This window comes from Antedon mediterranea, chromosome 4 (assembly GCF_964355755.1).
Source record: "Antedon mediterranea chromosome 4, ecAntMedi1.1, whole genome shotgun sequence".
Taxonomy (NCBI): Eukaryota; Metazoa; Echinodermata; class Crinoidea; order Comatulida; family Antedonidae; genus Antedon; species Antedon mediterranea.
In genome coordinates, this window is record NC_092673.1 from 35,378,282 (window position 1) to 35,396,754 (window position 18,473).

The following is an 18,473-nucleotide window of genomic DNA, read 5'->3' on the forward strand; positions in this document are numbered from 1 at the left end:
GAATAATTTTGACATGCCCTCTAATGAGGATTAATTCATTTATTTGCTGACGTATATATTTTGATACTTGGTGACAAAAACTGTTGATCTATTTCTGGATGTCATGTCATACAAGATTCAATACGGTATGTAAAACAAATGTTAGTCAGAAATAGCCAGTGTACAGCAAATTTAAAACAACATTTTTTAAAATCATGTTTAATATGCATGAATCATAAAATAACACTTTTGTTGTTTAAAAGGTAAGGCTCTTTTATACTTCTCAAACCATAATACTATTTTTATTTCTCTTTTATAGCTACCTGTAGCGTTAAACTCATTTCCATATTTAAGTTCATTATAAATAGTGCATTACAACCTATACAATATAAAACATGGTTTCCAATACAAAAAATAGTTTCCTTAGTACTACTGTCACCATTACTTATGACAGCCAATGAGAATCAATGTTATAAGTCATGTGACCAGGTGTCAACTTAGCTCGCTGTGTATTCATGCCCTTCTTTACTGATTGCGTCGTGTTAGGCCCTTAGCAAAGGGGAAACGGCAAATATAATTTTTGACGGTAGGATTTTACGGGCTTCCTATGGGGCAAGACTACGTCCATATTGAAGCTTAGTGTCAGTAGATTTGCACTATTTTTGGGAATATTTTATGGACAAACTTGGATATTAGTGTTTTGTAAAATGCCAATTGGATTCCGGAAGAAATCGAAAGGTTTGTACATGACAATTGTCACAAATTTTTATTTCAAGATGACTCACTCAAATAAATCGGTAATTTCATTGTGTCTGTTACTGTATTTCCTAAAGTTCTAAATAATTTGATAACAAGTTGTAACAATGCTTAATTGCGATTTATACAGATTTGTTTGCATATTTCTTTTGTCTTATAATTGGGAATTAGTTTCGGAAAAACATTATGCGATAACATATTTTACAAAGGTCATAATCAAATTGACCTTTTTCTTATTGTTTCGTTTTGGCCATTTGTGTACAAAATTGTTTAATGTGTATACGTTTTGTTTGCGTGTGTTTTCATTGAAATCACTGAAATAACTTGGACACGCCATGTTGACACGCCAAAAAGGTGACTGCAGAGCTTTGGTATTTACAACATGCACAATATATATTTTTTCTTTTATTCGAAAAAAATAAGTTTTGTTTTTTTATATTATTTTTACTATTGTTCAATATAATGTTTTGACTATTTTTTTTACCCTTTAATATCCGAACTTATAACACATAAAAACACATGCTGTTATTGACTTGCAATAGACATCTGTTCAGTTTCATAGAGTGTTCATGTCACATTTCAGAACATTCAGTTAGAGTCAGGCAGAACTACAACAAACTGCTAGCTTGTCACAGTAGTTTTATTTTTTACTGCTAACGGTCTTTGGAATAATACAGTATAAAATAGAGGATAATGTAGTATTATAATCAGTTTGAAAAATATTAATATATCCATAAATTTTAGTAATAAGTTGAACTTGCACCACATTTACACGATTCAATTTGTACGATTTCAGCAAGGCTTCTTGATCCATTACTACGAATTCGCAGTCCGAATCAGGTATGGATTCAAATCGTACAATTTTGTGAACGATCCTATGCTTTATCACTGAACCCATTTTCCACGATATTTTTCTCAGGGCACTGAACCGAATGTGAAAGCAGTTTAAGCCATGTTAATTAATTGCAGGAACATTTGGACCTGCTTTCATACTCGATTCCTCTACACAGTTTTGGTAGATTCAAGCGACGACCAGCATGCGTAGGTCATAGGTCACGACGAATCAAAACCTCTTCATTTTGTGAATACAAACCATGTAACCTAAATATGAAATGAATTTAACATATTTTAAGTTAGAAATGTTTATGACACACTCGTTTGATAATTATTATTTTGTCTGAGTATTTCGTATGTCACCAACTGAGGAAAACAACTTTATTGAGGCTATTAGACATAATACAGCATCCCATAGGTATACTGTTTTATCAATGATAAATGAACACATATACTATAGACTGACCAAAACATGTTGTCATTTTGAATGTACAACTACAGTATGTAAAATAAAATTTGTTTTGTCTCACTGCATATAAATTATCACTACAGCATTACAAAAATTATTATGTCATAATTAGTAGCTAGACCAACTGCTACGAATTTTATGATCACCTATTTTGCATAGGTCTTTAAAAGTTTTAGTCCAGGGGTGCACAATGAGAGTACTGCTCTGTTCCTCTTGAAAGCCTGTTAGCTACTCTATGCCTCTATAAGGTCCATGCTACTCTGTGCCTCTATAAGGTCCATGCTACTCTGTGCCTCTATAAGGTCCATGCTACTCTGTGCCTCTATAAGGTCCATGCTACTCTGTGCCTCTATAAGGTCCATGCTACTCCGTTCCTCTATTAGGTCTGTACTACTCTGTGCATTTGGAAGACAGTCCTAAACCTCTTGTTGATGAGTATTGACACAATGTAGTTTCTTTCTAATGTAATTAATCTACCAGGTTCCTAATTTCATTAACTTTATGCCTTTGCACAATTAACCTTGATTCCTTATGACATTATGGTATTCCCAGGGAATAATACTAGATTGGTTGTACAGTATGTACCTGTTAAAGACCAACTCCTAAACTATGAGCATGTTTTTATGGATACTGGCACAGTATAATGTAATTATTCTGCCAGGTTCCTACTTTTTTTAGGCATATATCCATTTGTAAAGTTAACCTTGATGCCTTATGACACTGGCACATCTCAGGGAATAATTCCATTATTGTCAGTTTAGTTATTCAATCAATCTGTGTACAACCTTGAACTGAGAATCTTGCATGTGCTCCGTTTGTTCCATTTTCCAGGAACATTATTTTGTTTATTTTATTTTGTTTAGTTCGTTTTTCATATTTCAACAGATACATTTGTTCATGACAAATGATACAGAATATTATTAGATTTCCTGTTGAGTCACCTGGTTATATTTGTAGGTAACAAACCAAATTATTTTTTTTAGCCAAAATAAATCTTTCATGGAAAGAATTAGGACAATTTCATGTCCAGGATTTCATTGTATTTTTTTTTTGATGCAGGGTTTATTATTAATATTTTTGTGACTGTTTCTAGTTTAAACAAATTAGATATTTTTGCATCAAAAGCATGATTAATTTAAATTTGCCATAAATTAAAAAGTTTGAGTTGCCAATATTTAGGAATCTTGGTTAGTTTAAAAACAATATTTTTATATTAAATACATAGAACATTTTAGTTTTCTTTAGAACAAAACCAGAATACATTCATTTCCAAGTTGCCAAAATGCATTTTTTCTTTTGTGAAGAGAATAAAGCAATTCAACAAGATACTAGATAGACTAAGATACTAATAGATATTGAAGGAATCTTTTGGTTACACCAACCATTGTCATCGACATGATGAAAAACCTGCCAAAATGAACCTCTTCTGGATATAATTGCCATGATGTGTCCTTGATCTTGATGATAGCGGAGTTTTCAAAAAATATTTGTAAATTTTAAAAAGTTCTCGCCCCTGTTTCTATGAAGGTTGGGACTAGTCTCTTTCTCAAATACACTTTTCATAAACTATACTTCGTTTATTAAAAAATAAACTGTTTTTATAACTTATAAAATTTCACACAATTTATTCAAATCTTATATTCTTTTAACTGTGTTCACTCAACCATGCAGCATAGACAATTTGCATTTTGTGGCACACCATGTGTGCATTAGACAATACACCGTAGTAGTCTATTTATTCTAGTCTCAAAATAGTAGCGTGAAGGAAACAGTGCTGTACTGTTCCATGCATGTAGGTGGATTTATGATACAAGAAAAAAAATAAAAGAATGGAAAGAACTGTACCCGTATTAGCATAGTGCTTTATTGACTAATACATCTATTGAATTGAGCTTACAACATTGAGTCAGACTTGTTCATTATGTCGGTCTAAACATCCTCAAGTCTCCCTTGTGTCATTGGCTAAATTTTTCAGATTAGATTCTGTAGACTTATGTTTTTTAAATTTTTTTAAAACTGTTCTTTTAATCTTCTTTCCTCTCTAAACTATAAGCATAACACAAATTTGTATTCAAAACAAAATTATAATAATTTCTTAAATGTTTAAATATACAAGTTTGTATCCCACCCTTGCAACATTAATTTTAAATTATCAATTTGTGTTTATTGACTCCTATTTCTCTAGAGTTACTTGTAATTTATTAAAACCTGTTCACAAGCAATTTGTCAGGTATTAGCAAATGGTTCACATCTCCCTTGAGCTAGAGATAGTTTTTGAGTAACAGTGTTGCCAAACTGATAACAGAATGCGCAACTATTAGGATATTATGTAGGAAATATCAATAGCAAGTACCTAGGGACAATTATAGAAATTAAATAACAAGTCACACTTTTAACCTCCGATTAGAGCCATGTGTTTTTGCTAGGCCTAAATCTGCTTTTTATTTTCTTGTTTATTTTGTTAATATATCACTTTATTGTTACCATATTCCAATGTGAAATTTGCATCTTCTTTAAACCATATGTTATTAATTGCAACCTATCTTCTTAATAGGTAAAAGGAGACTGAACCCTGTGCTAGATTTTTGGAAAAACAATAATACATACATAACATACAGTTCAGATCAGTACTTTGATTCATACTTCAGCCTGGCTATTTCAAGATCTTTGATCCACCCCCTCATTGCTATCGATCTTATTATAATACATCACTGCATATGGTTCTATTAAATTTACCATCATAATCTTTGATTTATTCAAATATTTTTTAATCAATACTGTATTACTCAGTGGATGATTTAAAACACAAAATAATGTTCTCTATCTGAAGGTTCCTACTATGAAAGTGTTATCAGATTTCTCGTCCAGTTACGGAAACTTGGTTCGCACAAGGTCGCAACACAGTCTGTACTGTATGCGGAACATAAGCAATTTGACCAATCACAAGTGATGGATTATTCCAACTGTCGCTTGTCATTGGTCAACTCACTTGCGTTGCGCTTATGTCCTTGTGTCGTGTCCTAGTGGGAACCAAGCTTTAGCATATCAAGTGATGGATTATTCCAACTGTGTCCTTGTGTCGTGTCCTAGTGGGAACCAAGCTTTAGCATATCAAGTGATGGATTATTCCAACTGTGTCCTTGTGTCGTGTCCTAGTGGGAACCAAGCTTTAGCATATCAAGTGATGGATTATTCCAACTGTGTCCTTGTGTCGTGTCCTAGTGGGAACCAAGCTTTAGCATATCAATTTAAAGGAAAAGCAATAATATTCAACAAAATTGTTGAGTTGACAAGATTTTCCTAAAATGTTTATCTTTGTGATCTGAAACTATAAGTGAAAATGAAATAAATTGAAAATTAATTTATATAACTCAACTACATAATAAAGCAACATGAAATGATGTTATTCATTTTCACTATTCTATGGTCACAAGGAAGCCAGATGATTTTAATTTATAGAATTATACTTTTGCCGGGACTTTTGCTTTCTTAGTATTCAGGTTTGTTGACATCTTGTAACCATGGCATCGGAATAAACATATTGTGTTGGATACCATTGGATTTAAAGGCTCTTGCTTTTTCCGAAATGCCTAAAAACATTCTCTAATCTAAAATGTTCCACAGTTTTACTCATTGCAACATTTTTAAAAGAACCATTCATATTGGAGTCTTTGAATGAAAACAGACCCTTGAAATGGTGTCCGATTATTTTGACTGCCAGACATTTCGGCTAAATTCATGACGTGCCAATCTTGTCATAATTTATTCACCATCGTCTTTATTAAGTACAATTAAGGGTTAGGCCAACTTTACTCACCATTGCCTAGAGGGATACACTTTTTGTCAACTTGGCTTAAGTCAAATGAACTTGATAAATACTTTGGCCTTGGTAACAAACCGTGTATTTGGATCAAAATGAACGGTGGTCATATGCCCTTTGACATTTGATGAATTCTACTTAAAAATTGCATTGGAGGTACACGACAAACGCTTTCTAAGTTGGCCTCTTACTCAGCATTGGAGGTACACGACAAACGCTTTCTAAGTTGGCCTCTTACTCAGCATTGGAGGTACACGACAAACGCTTTCTAAGTTGGCCTCTTACTCGGCAAGTTTGAGGATTCATACAAGGGGTTTATCAATCATCTTTGAGTCATATTTCTATTCTTTAATTGAACAATACCTAATTATCATTTACTTCCCCATAACTCATTCATTCATTTCCTATTTTTTTATCACTTTCTATTTTGACCTTTCAGTTGACCTAGTTAACCTTCCTCGTCGCGTCTCCTCTACCCCTTTATTCGTTTAGTCTCTAATCTCTAAACCAATCTGTTGTGTCATTTTTCAGGATTGTGTTAAATATAGCCACAACCTTGCCCTCATGACACTTTTTGTAATTTCAAAATGTTTGTTGTTTTCCAACAATTATAATGTTTTTTTAAATAATTTACACTGTTTCAATTGTTATTGTTTTTATACATCCAATACAATTTTATTTTTGGCTTGAATCAAGAACAGACACATATACAGTACTTGTTCAAATGAGTACCCTGGTCGAATACGGTTCTTCAGTGAAGACAATTTCTGAGATGCATGGACGAATTCCATTCTTAGATCCAGCCTATAGAAATTGTCGGAGCATCATCGGCATTTTCACCAATCACACTTAAGTGAGGTTTTCCCTTACTGTAACTCAATCAATATCAAAGTATTTCTCTTAAATTGTATTCACTTTGATAGAAAATATTTCTTAATACTAAGTGTAAGTGTTTCCCTTAGCCTAAGTGTGATTGGTGAACACAGCCAGTGGGCCCCTGATAAATTTCAACATTTACAAAGACAGGATGTTCAGCATTTCATTTTACCGTTTTTAGGCCCTCATCTTCTTCCCGCCCCCCCCCCCCCTCCTCCTAAATAAAAATATAGAACTTTAAAGGCATGAAAATTTAGTTTTTACAAGTGATTAAAACTATTATACAAAAGAACATACAATGTTCAAGAGAAAGGGAAAATAAAAATGAATGTAGAAAAGGTTGCCTCCTCATTTCCTTTGTCCAACACAAGATTAGATACTAATTTGAATTACGCCCACTTACAAATCTTTGACTAATGAACAGATTTTAATTTACTGCCCATGGACTGTTACGCAGTAGATACAGTAAATGACAGATGAAGCAACACTTGTGGCTCATTAGGTCATAAAGTTCAACCCATACACAATGTGTAATCATGTGTAATTTAGTTGAAAGTAATGACTTTGAGTAAGTGTGGGTCCTAATCACATGCAACATATTTTTCTCCAGCTGTATTGTTTTATACATTGGTTAAATATTAATAATAAAAAATGAATAATATAACCAGGTGGCTATGGTCTTGTTCAGACGTAGTTATTTACCCAGGTGTCGTTGGCTTCATGAACCAATTACTAACTTGGTGTGTAGATCCTCCCCCTCCCCCATAAAACCTGAATGCACCCTGTGTGACTACTGTTTTTAATCAATTAATAGTTTGATTTATATAGCGCCATTTCTGGAACGTTTAATAAAAGCAATAGTGATTCAATGTTGAACGATACTAATATTAAGGATTGAGGTGAAAAATGTTCATTGTTACCTGTACTATGCGTATACTCAGCTCATACAGTAAACTTTCTCTCTAATTAATACCTAAACAATATAATGCTGATGTAGATAAACTCAACATACAGGTTAGTATACAGTAGGTGAAATGTAAGTAAATATGCATAATGTTCAGGTCTACAATGAGATTGGAAACTTCAAAGGTATGTAATTTCTAGTATTTTTTATTTAGTCACGAAAGCTATCACAATGGCAATTGTTTAATTGTAAACATGTGTTAGTGATTATGATCATTTATTGGCTTATGAATTTTCATGTCGCAATGTGAACAATTTAAAAGAAAAAAAATAAAAGAATATAATCTCAAAGCATTGTTTTTCAGAGCCTTGGCCACAAGAAATAAAGTGGTTGCAAGAAAATGGAACAATCCCCTGTGGGGCAACTGATGTTGTAAATGACCTCTGTCATAAAATAGTCAGGTTGAAACCTTACCAATCGTACTGCTGGCTACAGCTCTTTTTATAATATTGTTTTATAATATTGTTTTATTTAATTTGTTTCAGCTGGGAGTGGCAGTGGAGGTGGAGGTGGTTCAGAAGGAACTCAGGCCCAGGTGCTTCACGCGGTTGCTGTCCATGCATTCAGATAGTAAGTCTTCATCTTGGCTATCTCTCCTATGTTCCTTGTTGGTGTTGATGGACTATATGATTACTTATTAATAACAATTCTGGTGTGAAAAGTCCTACTGCATACAGGACACATGGTTCCAGGTGGCAGGTTGTGAATTTGAAGCTCTCTCTCTCTCTCTTTGCGTCTTGTTTTGGTAGGCGAACAACATCCACTCCATCTTAATTGGCTTTTGATAATTAAGGCTTTAAAACTATTGAAAGCTGCTGAAATCATCATTGTTCGGACTGTTTGATTGATGCATGGATCACTTAATTAATGATTTAATAATTTAACATTATCCAATTTTTACAATCGCATCTCCAAATTATCAAGTAACATTGATTCAAATTTATCCTTCATCATACAATATTTTGTATTATCTTTTTCAGTACCAATAGTCAGTATGTGAAACAAGGAAAACTAGGGGCAGCCATTTTAGGTTATCATGGAATCACAGATGTAAGTGTTTTTAAACTGTGGTCATGGTTTTTTTCTTTATTCTTTTACTTACCATATATTCTTTATACTATATTGATTTTATAATACTATATTTAAATGACATTCATTTTTTTTTAAATTTCTGAATTAATCTGTAATTTTCTTTCTTAACTTGTTCAATTTTGTGTTCATGTTTAGTACAAGCTTTTACTATATGTTAGCAAGCAACAGCAAGTCACACATGCAAAGATCACACCTAACTTTACATTCACAGTAAGTATACATAAATGGCAATCCACCCAATATGAAGGTGTAGATGGCGAACGCCATCAGATTCAAAGCTAAGAAATTTGTCCAATTGATTGAGTTTGGAGAGGGCACATTTGGAGCATGTGACCTTACAATCCCGTACAAACCAAGATTGACAGACAGGAGATTGCGTTTACAATAAGGTTGCTTGAAACACATTGACAACAAGTTTTTTAAGGTCTAAAAGTTCCCATTCCTTTGCTACTGTTCATTTTGAAAGCTAGTGTTCATTTTGAAAAAAAATATGCCCAACCTCAAGATGTGCCCAACCTCAAGATGTGTAACTATGTTTGAGAGAGTTGGAATAATATGGCCAACCTCAAGATGTGTAACTATGTTTGAGAGAGTTGGAATAATATGGCCAACCTCAAGATGTGTAACTATGTTTGAGAGAGTTGGAATAATATGGCCAACCTCAAGACATGTAACTATGTTTGAGAGTTGGAATAATATGGCCAACCTCAAGATGTGTAACTATGTTTGAGAGAGTTGGAAAATTGTGCCCAACCTCAAGATGTGTAACTATGTTTGAGAGAGTTGGAATAATGTTGTAATGTGCAAAAAGAAATTCACAATAAGTTTAATTATTATGTTAGAATAAAGAACATTTTGTATAATAAACATTTTTCCATTCTTTCTGTTTTTTAGGTACAAGCCAATAACTATGCTACATTCTATGATGAACAACGTCAGAATTGGTCACTTATGTTCGACAGCGAAGACTCTGCTTTTGAATTCACAAAACAGGTAGCTGGTTTAAACACCTAGGATACATGCAAATTAAATCCATCATTAATTGAACCTTATTGGCTGCAGCATCTACAGTTTGCTTTCAGACTATTACACACAATGAAAAAAAAACAGCTACAAATTGGTATTTATTTCGTCCATTTTCCCCTCAATGTTAATAATTGCTAATTGTGTAGTGAGTAGTAGCCTATAATCTTAGATACTGTAGGGCTTGTGAGTTCTTGTTCAATTTGGTTCCATGTCTTGGATACTGTAGGGCTTGTGAGTTCTTGTTCAATTTGGTTTCATGTCTTGGATACTGTAGGGCTTGTGAGTTCTTGTTCAATTTGGTTCCATGTCATATTTGTAAATTCCATGTTAGTGAGAAGCTCGCTGACTATGTGCTTTTCCACCTGTTTACTTTGGCTGGCTATGTATTGTTTGACTTCTTTAGTCATAGTAAAGTTAATTAAATAAAATAGTCAATAGTCAGTATTACCTTAATAAGACACATTTAAGTGCATCGTTCGACACATTCAGGCTGTTTTAGTATTTGTCGTCTTATTTTTTTAAATATTGTTACTAGTGCTATGGTATCATAGAATCATTGAAAGAGGTGCATCCCATAGAGAGATTTGTGTGAAATGGTTTGCACGATTTTTGCCATTCCACACTATCATTCAGTTCATTTGCCAAAGTCCTTAGTTGGACTGTATACATTCATACTATATACACTATCATTCAGTTCATTTGCCAAAGTCCTTAGTTGGACTGTATACATTCATATTATATACACTATCATTCAGTTCATTTGTCAAAGTCCTTAGTTGGACTGTATACATTCATATTATATACACTATCATTCAGTTCATTTGTCAAAGTCCTTAGTTGGACTGTATACATTCATATATATACACTATCATTCAGTTCGTTTGCCAAAGTCCTTAGTTGGACTGTATACATTCATACTATATACACTATCATTCAGTTCATTTGTCAAAGTCCTTAGTTGGACTGTATACATTCATATTATATACACTATCATTCAGTTCATTTGTCAAAGTCCTTAGTTGGACTGTATACATTCATATTATATACACTATCATTCAGTTCATTTGTCAAAGTCCTTAGTTGGACTGTATACATTCATATTATATACACTATCATTCAGTTCATTTGCCAAAGTCCTTAGTTGGACTGTATACATTCATACTATATACACTATCATTCAGTTCATTTGTCAAAGTCCTTAGTTGGACTGTATACATTCATATTATTTACACTATCATTCAGTTCATTTGTCAAAGTCCTTAGTTGGACTGTATACATTCATATTATATACACTATCATTCAGTTCATTTGCCAAAGTCCTTAGTTGGACTGTATACATTCATACTATATACACTATCATTCAGTTCATTTGTCAAAGTCCTTAGTTGGACTGTATACATTCATATTATATACACTATCATTCAGTTCATTTGTCAAAGTCCTTAGTTGGACTGTATACATTCATACTATATACACTATCATTCAGTTCATTTGTCAAAGTCCTTAGTTGGACTGTATACATCCATACTATATACACTATCATTCAGTTCATTTGTCAAAGTCCTTAGTTGGACTGTATACATTCATACTATATACACTATCATTCAGTTCATTTGTCAAAGTCCTTAGTTGGACTGTATACATTCATATTATATACACTATCAGTCAGTTCATTTGTCAAAGTCCTTAGTTGGACTGTATACATTCATATTATATACACTATCATTCAGTTCATTTGCCAAAGTCCTTAGTTGGACTGTATACATTCATACTATATACACTATCATTCAGTTCATTTGTCAAAGTCCTTAGTTGGACTACACTATCATTCAGTTCATTTGTCAAAGTCCTTAGTTGGACTGTATACATTCATACTATATACACTATCATTCAGTTCATTTGTCAAAGTCCTTAGTTGGACTGTATACATTCATACTATATACACTATCATTCAGTTCATTTGTCAAAGTCCTTAGTTGGACTGTATACATTCATATTATATACACTATCATTCAGTTCATTTGTCAAAGTCCTTAGTTGGACTGTATACATTCATACTATATACACTATCATTCAGTTCATTTGTCAAAGTCCTTAGTTGGACTGTATACATTCATACTATATACACTATCATTCAGTTCATTTGTCAAAGTCCTTAGTTGGACTGTATACATTCATACTATATACACTATCATTCAGTTCATTTGTCAAAGTCCTTAGTTGGACTGTATACATTCATACTATATACACTATCATTCAGTTCATTTGTCAAAGTCCTTAGTTGGACTGTATACATTCATATTATATACACTATCATTCAGTTCATTTGTCAAAGTCCTTAGTTGGACTGTATACATTCATATTATATACACTATCATTCAGTTCATTTGCCAAAGTCCTTAGTTGGACTGTATACATTCATACTATATACACTATCATTCAGTTCATTTGTCAAAGTCCTTAGTTGGACTACACTATCATTCAGTTCATTTGTCAAAGTCCTTAGTTGGACTGTATACATTCATACTATATACACTATCATTCAGTTCATTTGTCAAAGTCCTTAGTTGGACTGTATACATTCATACTATATACACTATCATTCAGTTCATTTGTCAAAGTCCTTAGTTGGACTGTATACATTCATACTATATACACTATCATTCAGTTCATTTGTCAAAGTCCTTAGTTGGACTGTATACATTCATACTATATACACTATCATTCAGTTCATTTGTCAAAGTCCTTAGTTGGACTGTATACATTCATATTATATACACTATCATTCAGTTCATTTGTCAAAGTCCTTAGTTGGACTGTATACATTCATATTATATACACTATCATTCAGTTCATTTGTCAAAGTCCTTAGTTGGACTGTATACATTCATACTATATACACTATCATTCAGTTCATTTGTCAAAGTCCTTAGTTGGACTGTATACATTCATATTATATACACTATCATTCAGTTCATTTGTCAAAGTCCTTAGTTGGACTGTATACATTCATACTATATACACTATCATTCAGTTCATTTGTCAAAGTCCTTAGTTGGACTGTATACATTCATACTATATACACTATCATTCAGTTCATTTGTCAAAGTCCTTAGTTGCACTGTATACATTCATACTATATACACTATCATTCAGTTCATTTGTCAAAGTCCTTAGTTGGACTACACTATCATTCAGTTCATTTGTCAAAGTCCTTAGTTGGACTGTATACATTCATACTATATACACTATCATTCAGTTCATTTGTCAAAGTCCTTAGTTGGACTGTATACATTCATATTATATACACTATCATTCAGTTCATTTGTCAAAGTCCTTAGTTGGACTGTATACATTCATATTATATACACTATCATTCAGTTCATTTGTCAAAGTCCTTAGTTGGACTGTATACATTCATACTATATACACTATCATTCAGTTCATTTGTCAAAGTCCTTAGTTGGACTGTATACATTCATACTATACACACTATCATTCAGTTCATTTGTCAAAGTCCTTAGTTGGACTGTATACATTCATACTATACACACTATCATTCAGTTCATTTGTCAAAGTCCTTAGTTGCACTGTATACATTCATACTATATACACTATCATTCAGTTCATTTGTCAAAGTCCTTAGTTGGACTGTATACATTCATACTATATACACTATCATTCAGTTCATTTGTCAAAGTCCTTAGTTGGACTGTATACATTCATACTATATACACTATCATTCAGTTCATTTGTCAAAGTCCTTAGTTGGACTGTATACATTCATATTATATACACTATCATTCAGTTCATTTGTCAAAGTCCTTAGTTGGACTGTATACATTCATACTATATACACTATCATTCAGTTCATTTGTCAAAGTCCTTAGTTGGACTGTATACATTCATATTATATACACTATCATTCAGTTCATTTGTCAAAGTCCTTAGTTGGACTGTATACATTCATACTATATACACTATCATTCAGTTCATTTGTCAAAGTCCTTAGTTGGACTGTATACATTCATACTATATACACTATCATTCAGTTCATTTGTCAAAGTCCTTAGTTGGACTGTATACATTCATACTATATACACTATCATTCAGTTCATTTGCCAAAGTCCTTAGTTGGACTGTATACATTCATATTATATACACTATCATTCAGTTCATTTGTCAAAGTCCTTAGTTGGACTGTATACATTCATACTATATACACTATCATTCAGTTCATTTGTCAAAGTCCTTAGTTGGACTGTATACATTCATACTATATACACTATCATTCAGTTCATTTGTCAAAGTCCTTAGTTGGACTACACTATCATTCAGTTCATTTGTCAAAGTCCTTAGTTGGACTGTATACATTCATACTATATACACTATCATTCAGTTCATTTGTCAAAGTCCTTAGTTGGACTGTATACATTCATACTATATACACTATCATTCAGTTCATTTGCCAAAGTCCTTAGTTGGACTGTATACATTCATACTATACACACTATCATTCAGTTCATTTGTCAAAGTCCTTAGTTGCACTGTATACATTCATACTATATACACTATCATTCAGTTCATTTGTCAAAGTCCTTAGTTGGACTGTATACATTCATACTATACACACTATCATTCAGTTCATTTGTCAAAGTCCTTAGTTGCACTGTATACATTCATACTATATACACTATCATTCAGTTCATTTGTCAAAGTCCTTAGTTGCACTGTATACATTCATACTATACACACTATCATTCAGTTCATTTGTCAAAGTCCTTAGTTGGACTGTATACATTCATACTATACACACTATCATTCAGTTCATTTGTCAAAGTCCTTAGTTGCACTGTATACATTCATACTATATACACTATCATTCAGTTCATTTGTCAAAGTCCTTAGTTGGACTGTATACATTCATATTATATACACTATCATTCAGTTCATTTGTCAAAGTCCTTAGTTGGACTGTATACATTCATACTATATACACTATCATTCAGTTCATTTGTCAAAGTCCTTAGTTGGACTGTATACATTCATACTATATACACTATCATTCAGTTCATTTGTCAAAGTCCTTAGTTGGACTGTATACATTCATACTATATACACTATCATTCAGTTCATTTGTCAAAGTCCTTAGTTGGACTGTATACATTCATACTATATACACTATCATTCAGTTCATTTGTCAAAGTCCTTAGTTGGACTGTATACATTCATACTATATACACTATCATTCAGTTCATTTGTCAAAGTCCTTAGTTGGACTGTATACATTCATACTATATACACTATCATTCAGTTCATTTGTCAAAGTCCTTAGTTGGACTGTATACATTCATACTATATACACTATCATTCAGTTCATTTGTCAAAGTCCTTAGTTGGACTGTATACATTCATATTATATACACTATCATTCAGTTCATTTGTCAAAGTCCTTAGTTGGACTACACTATCATTCAGTTCATTTGTCAAAGTCCTTAGTTGGACTGTATACATTCATACTATATAAAATCCTAAAGAGTAATTATAATAATTTTGTAATAATAATTTTTAATCTCTTTCAGATTGGTCTTGCTAAATTTAACGCAAGCGGTAGCAATCCAAGCAATGTAGTGTACCAAGAACTAAGGCTAGGCCAAGGACCAACGCTGCAAGAGGGTGACTCAGTGGAGGTTAAATACACCGGATGGCTACTGGAAAATAAAGCAATAGGAACGGTTAGTAACAAATTATATTAAAATGGATATGAAAGGATTTTAAAATTTCACAAAAAGGACTTTGTATGAATCCTTTTAATGTTAATAAACAGCACACAAAAAATTAGATTCAAATACCTAGTAGAAATTAAGAAATAAACAAATTACATTTTGGTATAAAACGTCCGCAAAATGGCCGACCAACTGGTACGCCATCTTAATTTTTATGAACGTTCTATACGCACGTACGAGATCGTCAAATTTAGAGTTTGAAACACCCGGGGTTGTAGCCACGGCAGCAGTCGTTTTGTGATTGGTTAATGAATTTTAATACAGTCCAATCACCGCCTTGTCTCGTTCGCGGACTGTGTCAAAACAAAAATAAACAAACCCATGCTACACGAGACTCGCGTGTTGCAAGCTCCCTGTTGCTGCAGTCGTAGAAAATATCGATATTTCACAAATCAATAAAAAGTTATGTCTGCAAAGATTGTACGTGAAAAGAAGAAAGTGTGTATTTGTACTTCTCACACTAAACCACTCACGCAGACTACAAATTAGGCTAGGTCTAGTAGACTATAGTTTCTTCTAAATTCGCTAGTAGTAGGCTAGGCCTACACATGGAGTTACTCCATGGCCTCCATAGCAGTCGCCGGTCCACCGACGAACCTCCAGGAAGTGGACAAGGCGCGGGCGTAGACGTATGTAAAAGGCGACGTAAATAAAAAAGGTAAGCTTGTGTTGAACTTGTTTTTGGCTCTGACTTTTGTTATTGACTAATATAGTAATATAATAATACTAATAATTAAAGTAGAGCAGAGGAGGTGAGGCCGAGAGGATTATTATAGTTTAGTTAGTAACTGTAGTGTAATTAAATAATAACCTCTTTCTGTTTGTTACCAAGTCATAAAATATAATACTATAGGGCCTAGAGGTAGGATTGAATAAAAATAATAGTACATTTCCATCCATTTATTGGTCTTATCTTTGCAGATTTATGGAATCAACAGTACATGAGATGGCTTTGAAGAACTGTAATAGTACTAGTAATAAAATTGTAAACATCAAATTATATGGCAGAAATAGTGTGTGGAATGAATTTTATTGAACAAATGCATCATAATGAGTTTGGAACAAGCAGGATTTTTCAAACAGGACATAAATTACTTTTTAGACCTGAGACATTTTAATTCTATCAACACCAGCCAGCTCCATCATATTCAAGAGATGGATTCTTTCATAAATGTCCATTGTACATAGTATTTGGCTAAATAAATAAAAAAAGAAGTACAGTAGTGGTTTATTTGTTTATATACCCAGACCCATTTAGATGGTTAAAAACAAACACTATATGATGCACTGCTACTAGTGTACTGTCTGGTAGTACATTACCATAGTTACAGTATGACTGTAACCCTAGCACTCGCGTCTAAAGAATTCTATTATGCATATTTTACTATTCTTCATAAATATTTAGTTCTGTAATTTTAATTGTCTGCGCTCATTCTATACTTGGTGTCTTAGTATACTGCATAAATGTATCGTGCAAGCATGATCCAAGTAGCATCTATTATAAAGTACTCTGGGTATCTTTCTATTCACCTGAAAAAAGGAAAATGAATAAGCACATGTTTATCTGCCCTCAAAACAAAATAATAATTTAGTATAATGTATTATGTAGGTTTGATCAACAGTTTAAAATAGCAATGCTCAGTATCTGTTACCTTAATATTATAATTTGACTCTAACATTTGCGCTTCCATTCCAATCAATAAATACATTTGCTTATCCCGTCCATCAATTATCATAATTGCACTCCAATTATAGACCTGTAGGTAGGTAAAAATACAAATGAATTGTTTATTTACTGTATACTGTACTGTATATTGTACTGTATATGATACAAGCTGAAATACCCCTAACTAGGCCTGGCCTGTTATAACCTTTATTACTACATTAGAGAAAATCCAACTCTATTCATTTTATTGGGAATCATAATATTTAGTATTCAGTGTTGCCTAGCCTACTAGCTAGTACAGTAGGGCGGCATGTAATAACAAAAAAATATTTTAATAATACGTTAGTCAGGACACTACAGCACACAACAATATTAATAAACGTACTTATAAATAATGTGTATATACATAATACAGTAACACAATTGTGCCTACCATTAACACCCTCAACGATACATCAAGGAGCATACGCTCTCAGCTCACCTCTGGCCGGGCGACTAAACACCGTATCCAGCAGTCATCACTACTAAAAAGGCCTAGGCCTAGCTAGCTCCAGGCCATGGCATTATTGTCAAACACCATTTACTCGTCCAACCGTTTCTTCAAAACGATGTTAACATCCGTGTTAACAAGACGATGTGGACGAATTTCCATCAATTTCAGTTAATTACAACGAAATAATAATAAAATGAATGTTTCAATAATACGTGTATAATAAATAGCGAAATAAACATCGCTCGCGAGGAGGGTCGAGAGAGAGGCCAAGGTGGTCGACTCTGTGATTCTCACGCATGCGCAAAATAACTCCGTGTACCCAGCAAGATAGGCATTTGGCTATGAATTTCGTAAAAGATGGCCTTGAAAAACGAAATTAAAATCCGTTTTAAAAAAAACTTGGTTGATAATATGAATTAATTTTATTCGATTAGGCTAACATACTTATCCAAGAATAAAAATATCAAAGCAATAAGTAATTACTACCATGCTTTTGCATCAATCAATGATTTACTGCTAAATTCCTATCTCTGTAATACAAAAATAACTTTTAGTGACGTCACAAAAAGTTTTTCACAGGTTTCTCAGGGGCGTTTTGAGGGCGTTGTCGTCCTCCAAAACATTAAGTATGACTATGGCAAGCTTAAAACTGATTGATCTACACGTTGAGCCAATAAAATGATATTGCTAGGAACCCTTTCATATCCATTTT

The 18,473-nt window shown here is 33.0% G+C and overlaps 1 protein-coding gene and 1 long non-coding RNA gene across 6 annotated transcripts in view; one reads left to right on the forward strand and one right to left on the reverse strand.

The window, feature by feature from the left end:
* The window catches only part of LOC140047426 (FK506-binding protein 15-like), an 85,283-nt gene that overhangs the window by 27,251 nt on the left and 39,559 nt on the right, over positions 1-18,473 (forward strand). For all 5 annotated transcript variants that reach the window (XM_072092454.1, XM_072092450.1, XM_072092452.1 and 2 more), the window contains exons 3-7: positions 8,184-8,268; positions 8,679-8,748; positions 8,926-9,000; positions 9,685-9,783; positions 15,399-15,551. In XM_072092454.1, the coding sequence (XP_071948555.1) occupies positions 8,184-8,268; positions 8,679-8,748; positions 8,926-9,000; positions 9,685-9,783; positions 15,399-15,551 (482 nt within the window). The remainder of the gene's footprint in view (positions 1-8,183; positions 8,269-8,678; positions 8,749-8,925; positions 9,001-9,684; positions 9,784-15,398; positions 15,552-18,473) is intronic.
* Positions 16,716-18,041, reverse strand: LOC140046471 (uncharacterized). The gene is made up of 3 exons (XR_011844794.1): positions 17,702-18,041; positions 17,255-17,359; positions 16,716-17,132 (listed from the first exon to the last, which is right to left on the reverse strand). It is a non-coding gene; the product is annotated as an uncharacterized lncRNA (long non-coding RNA).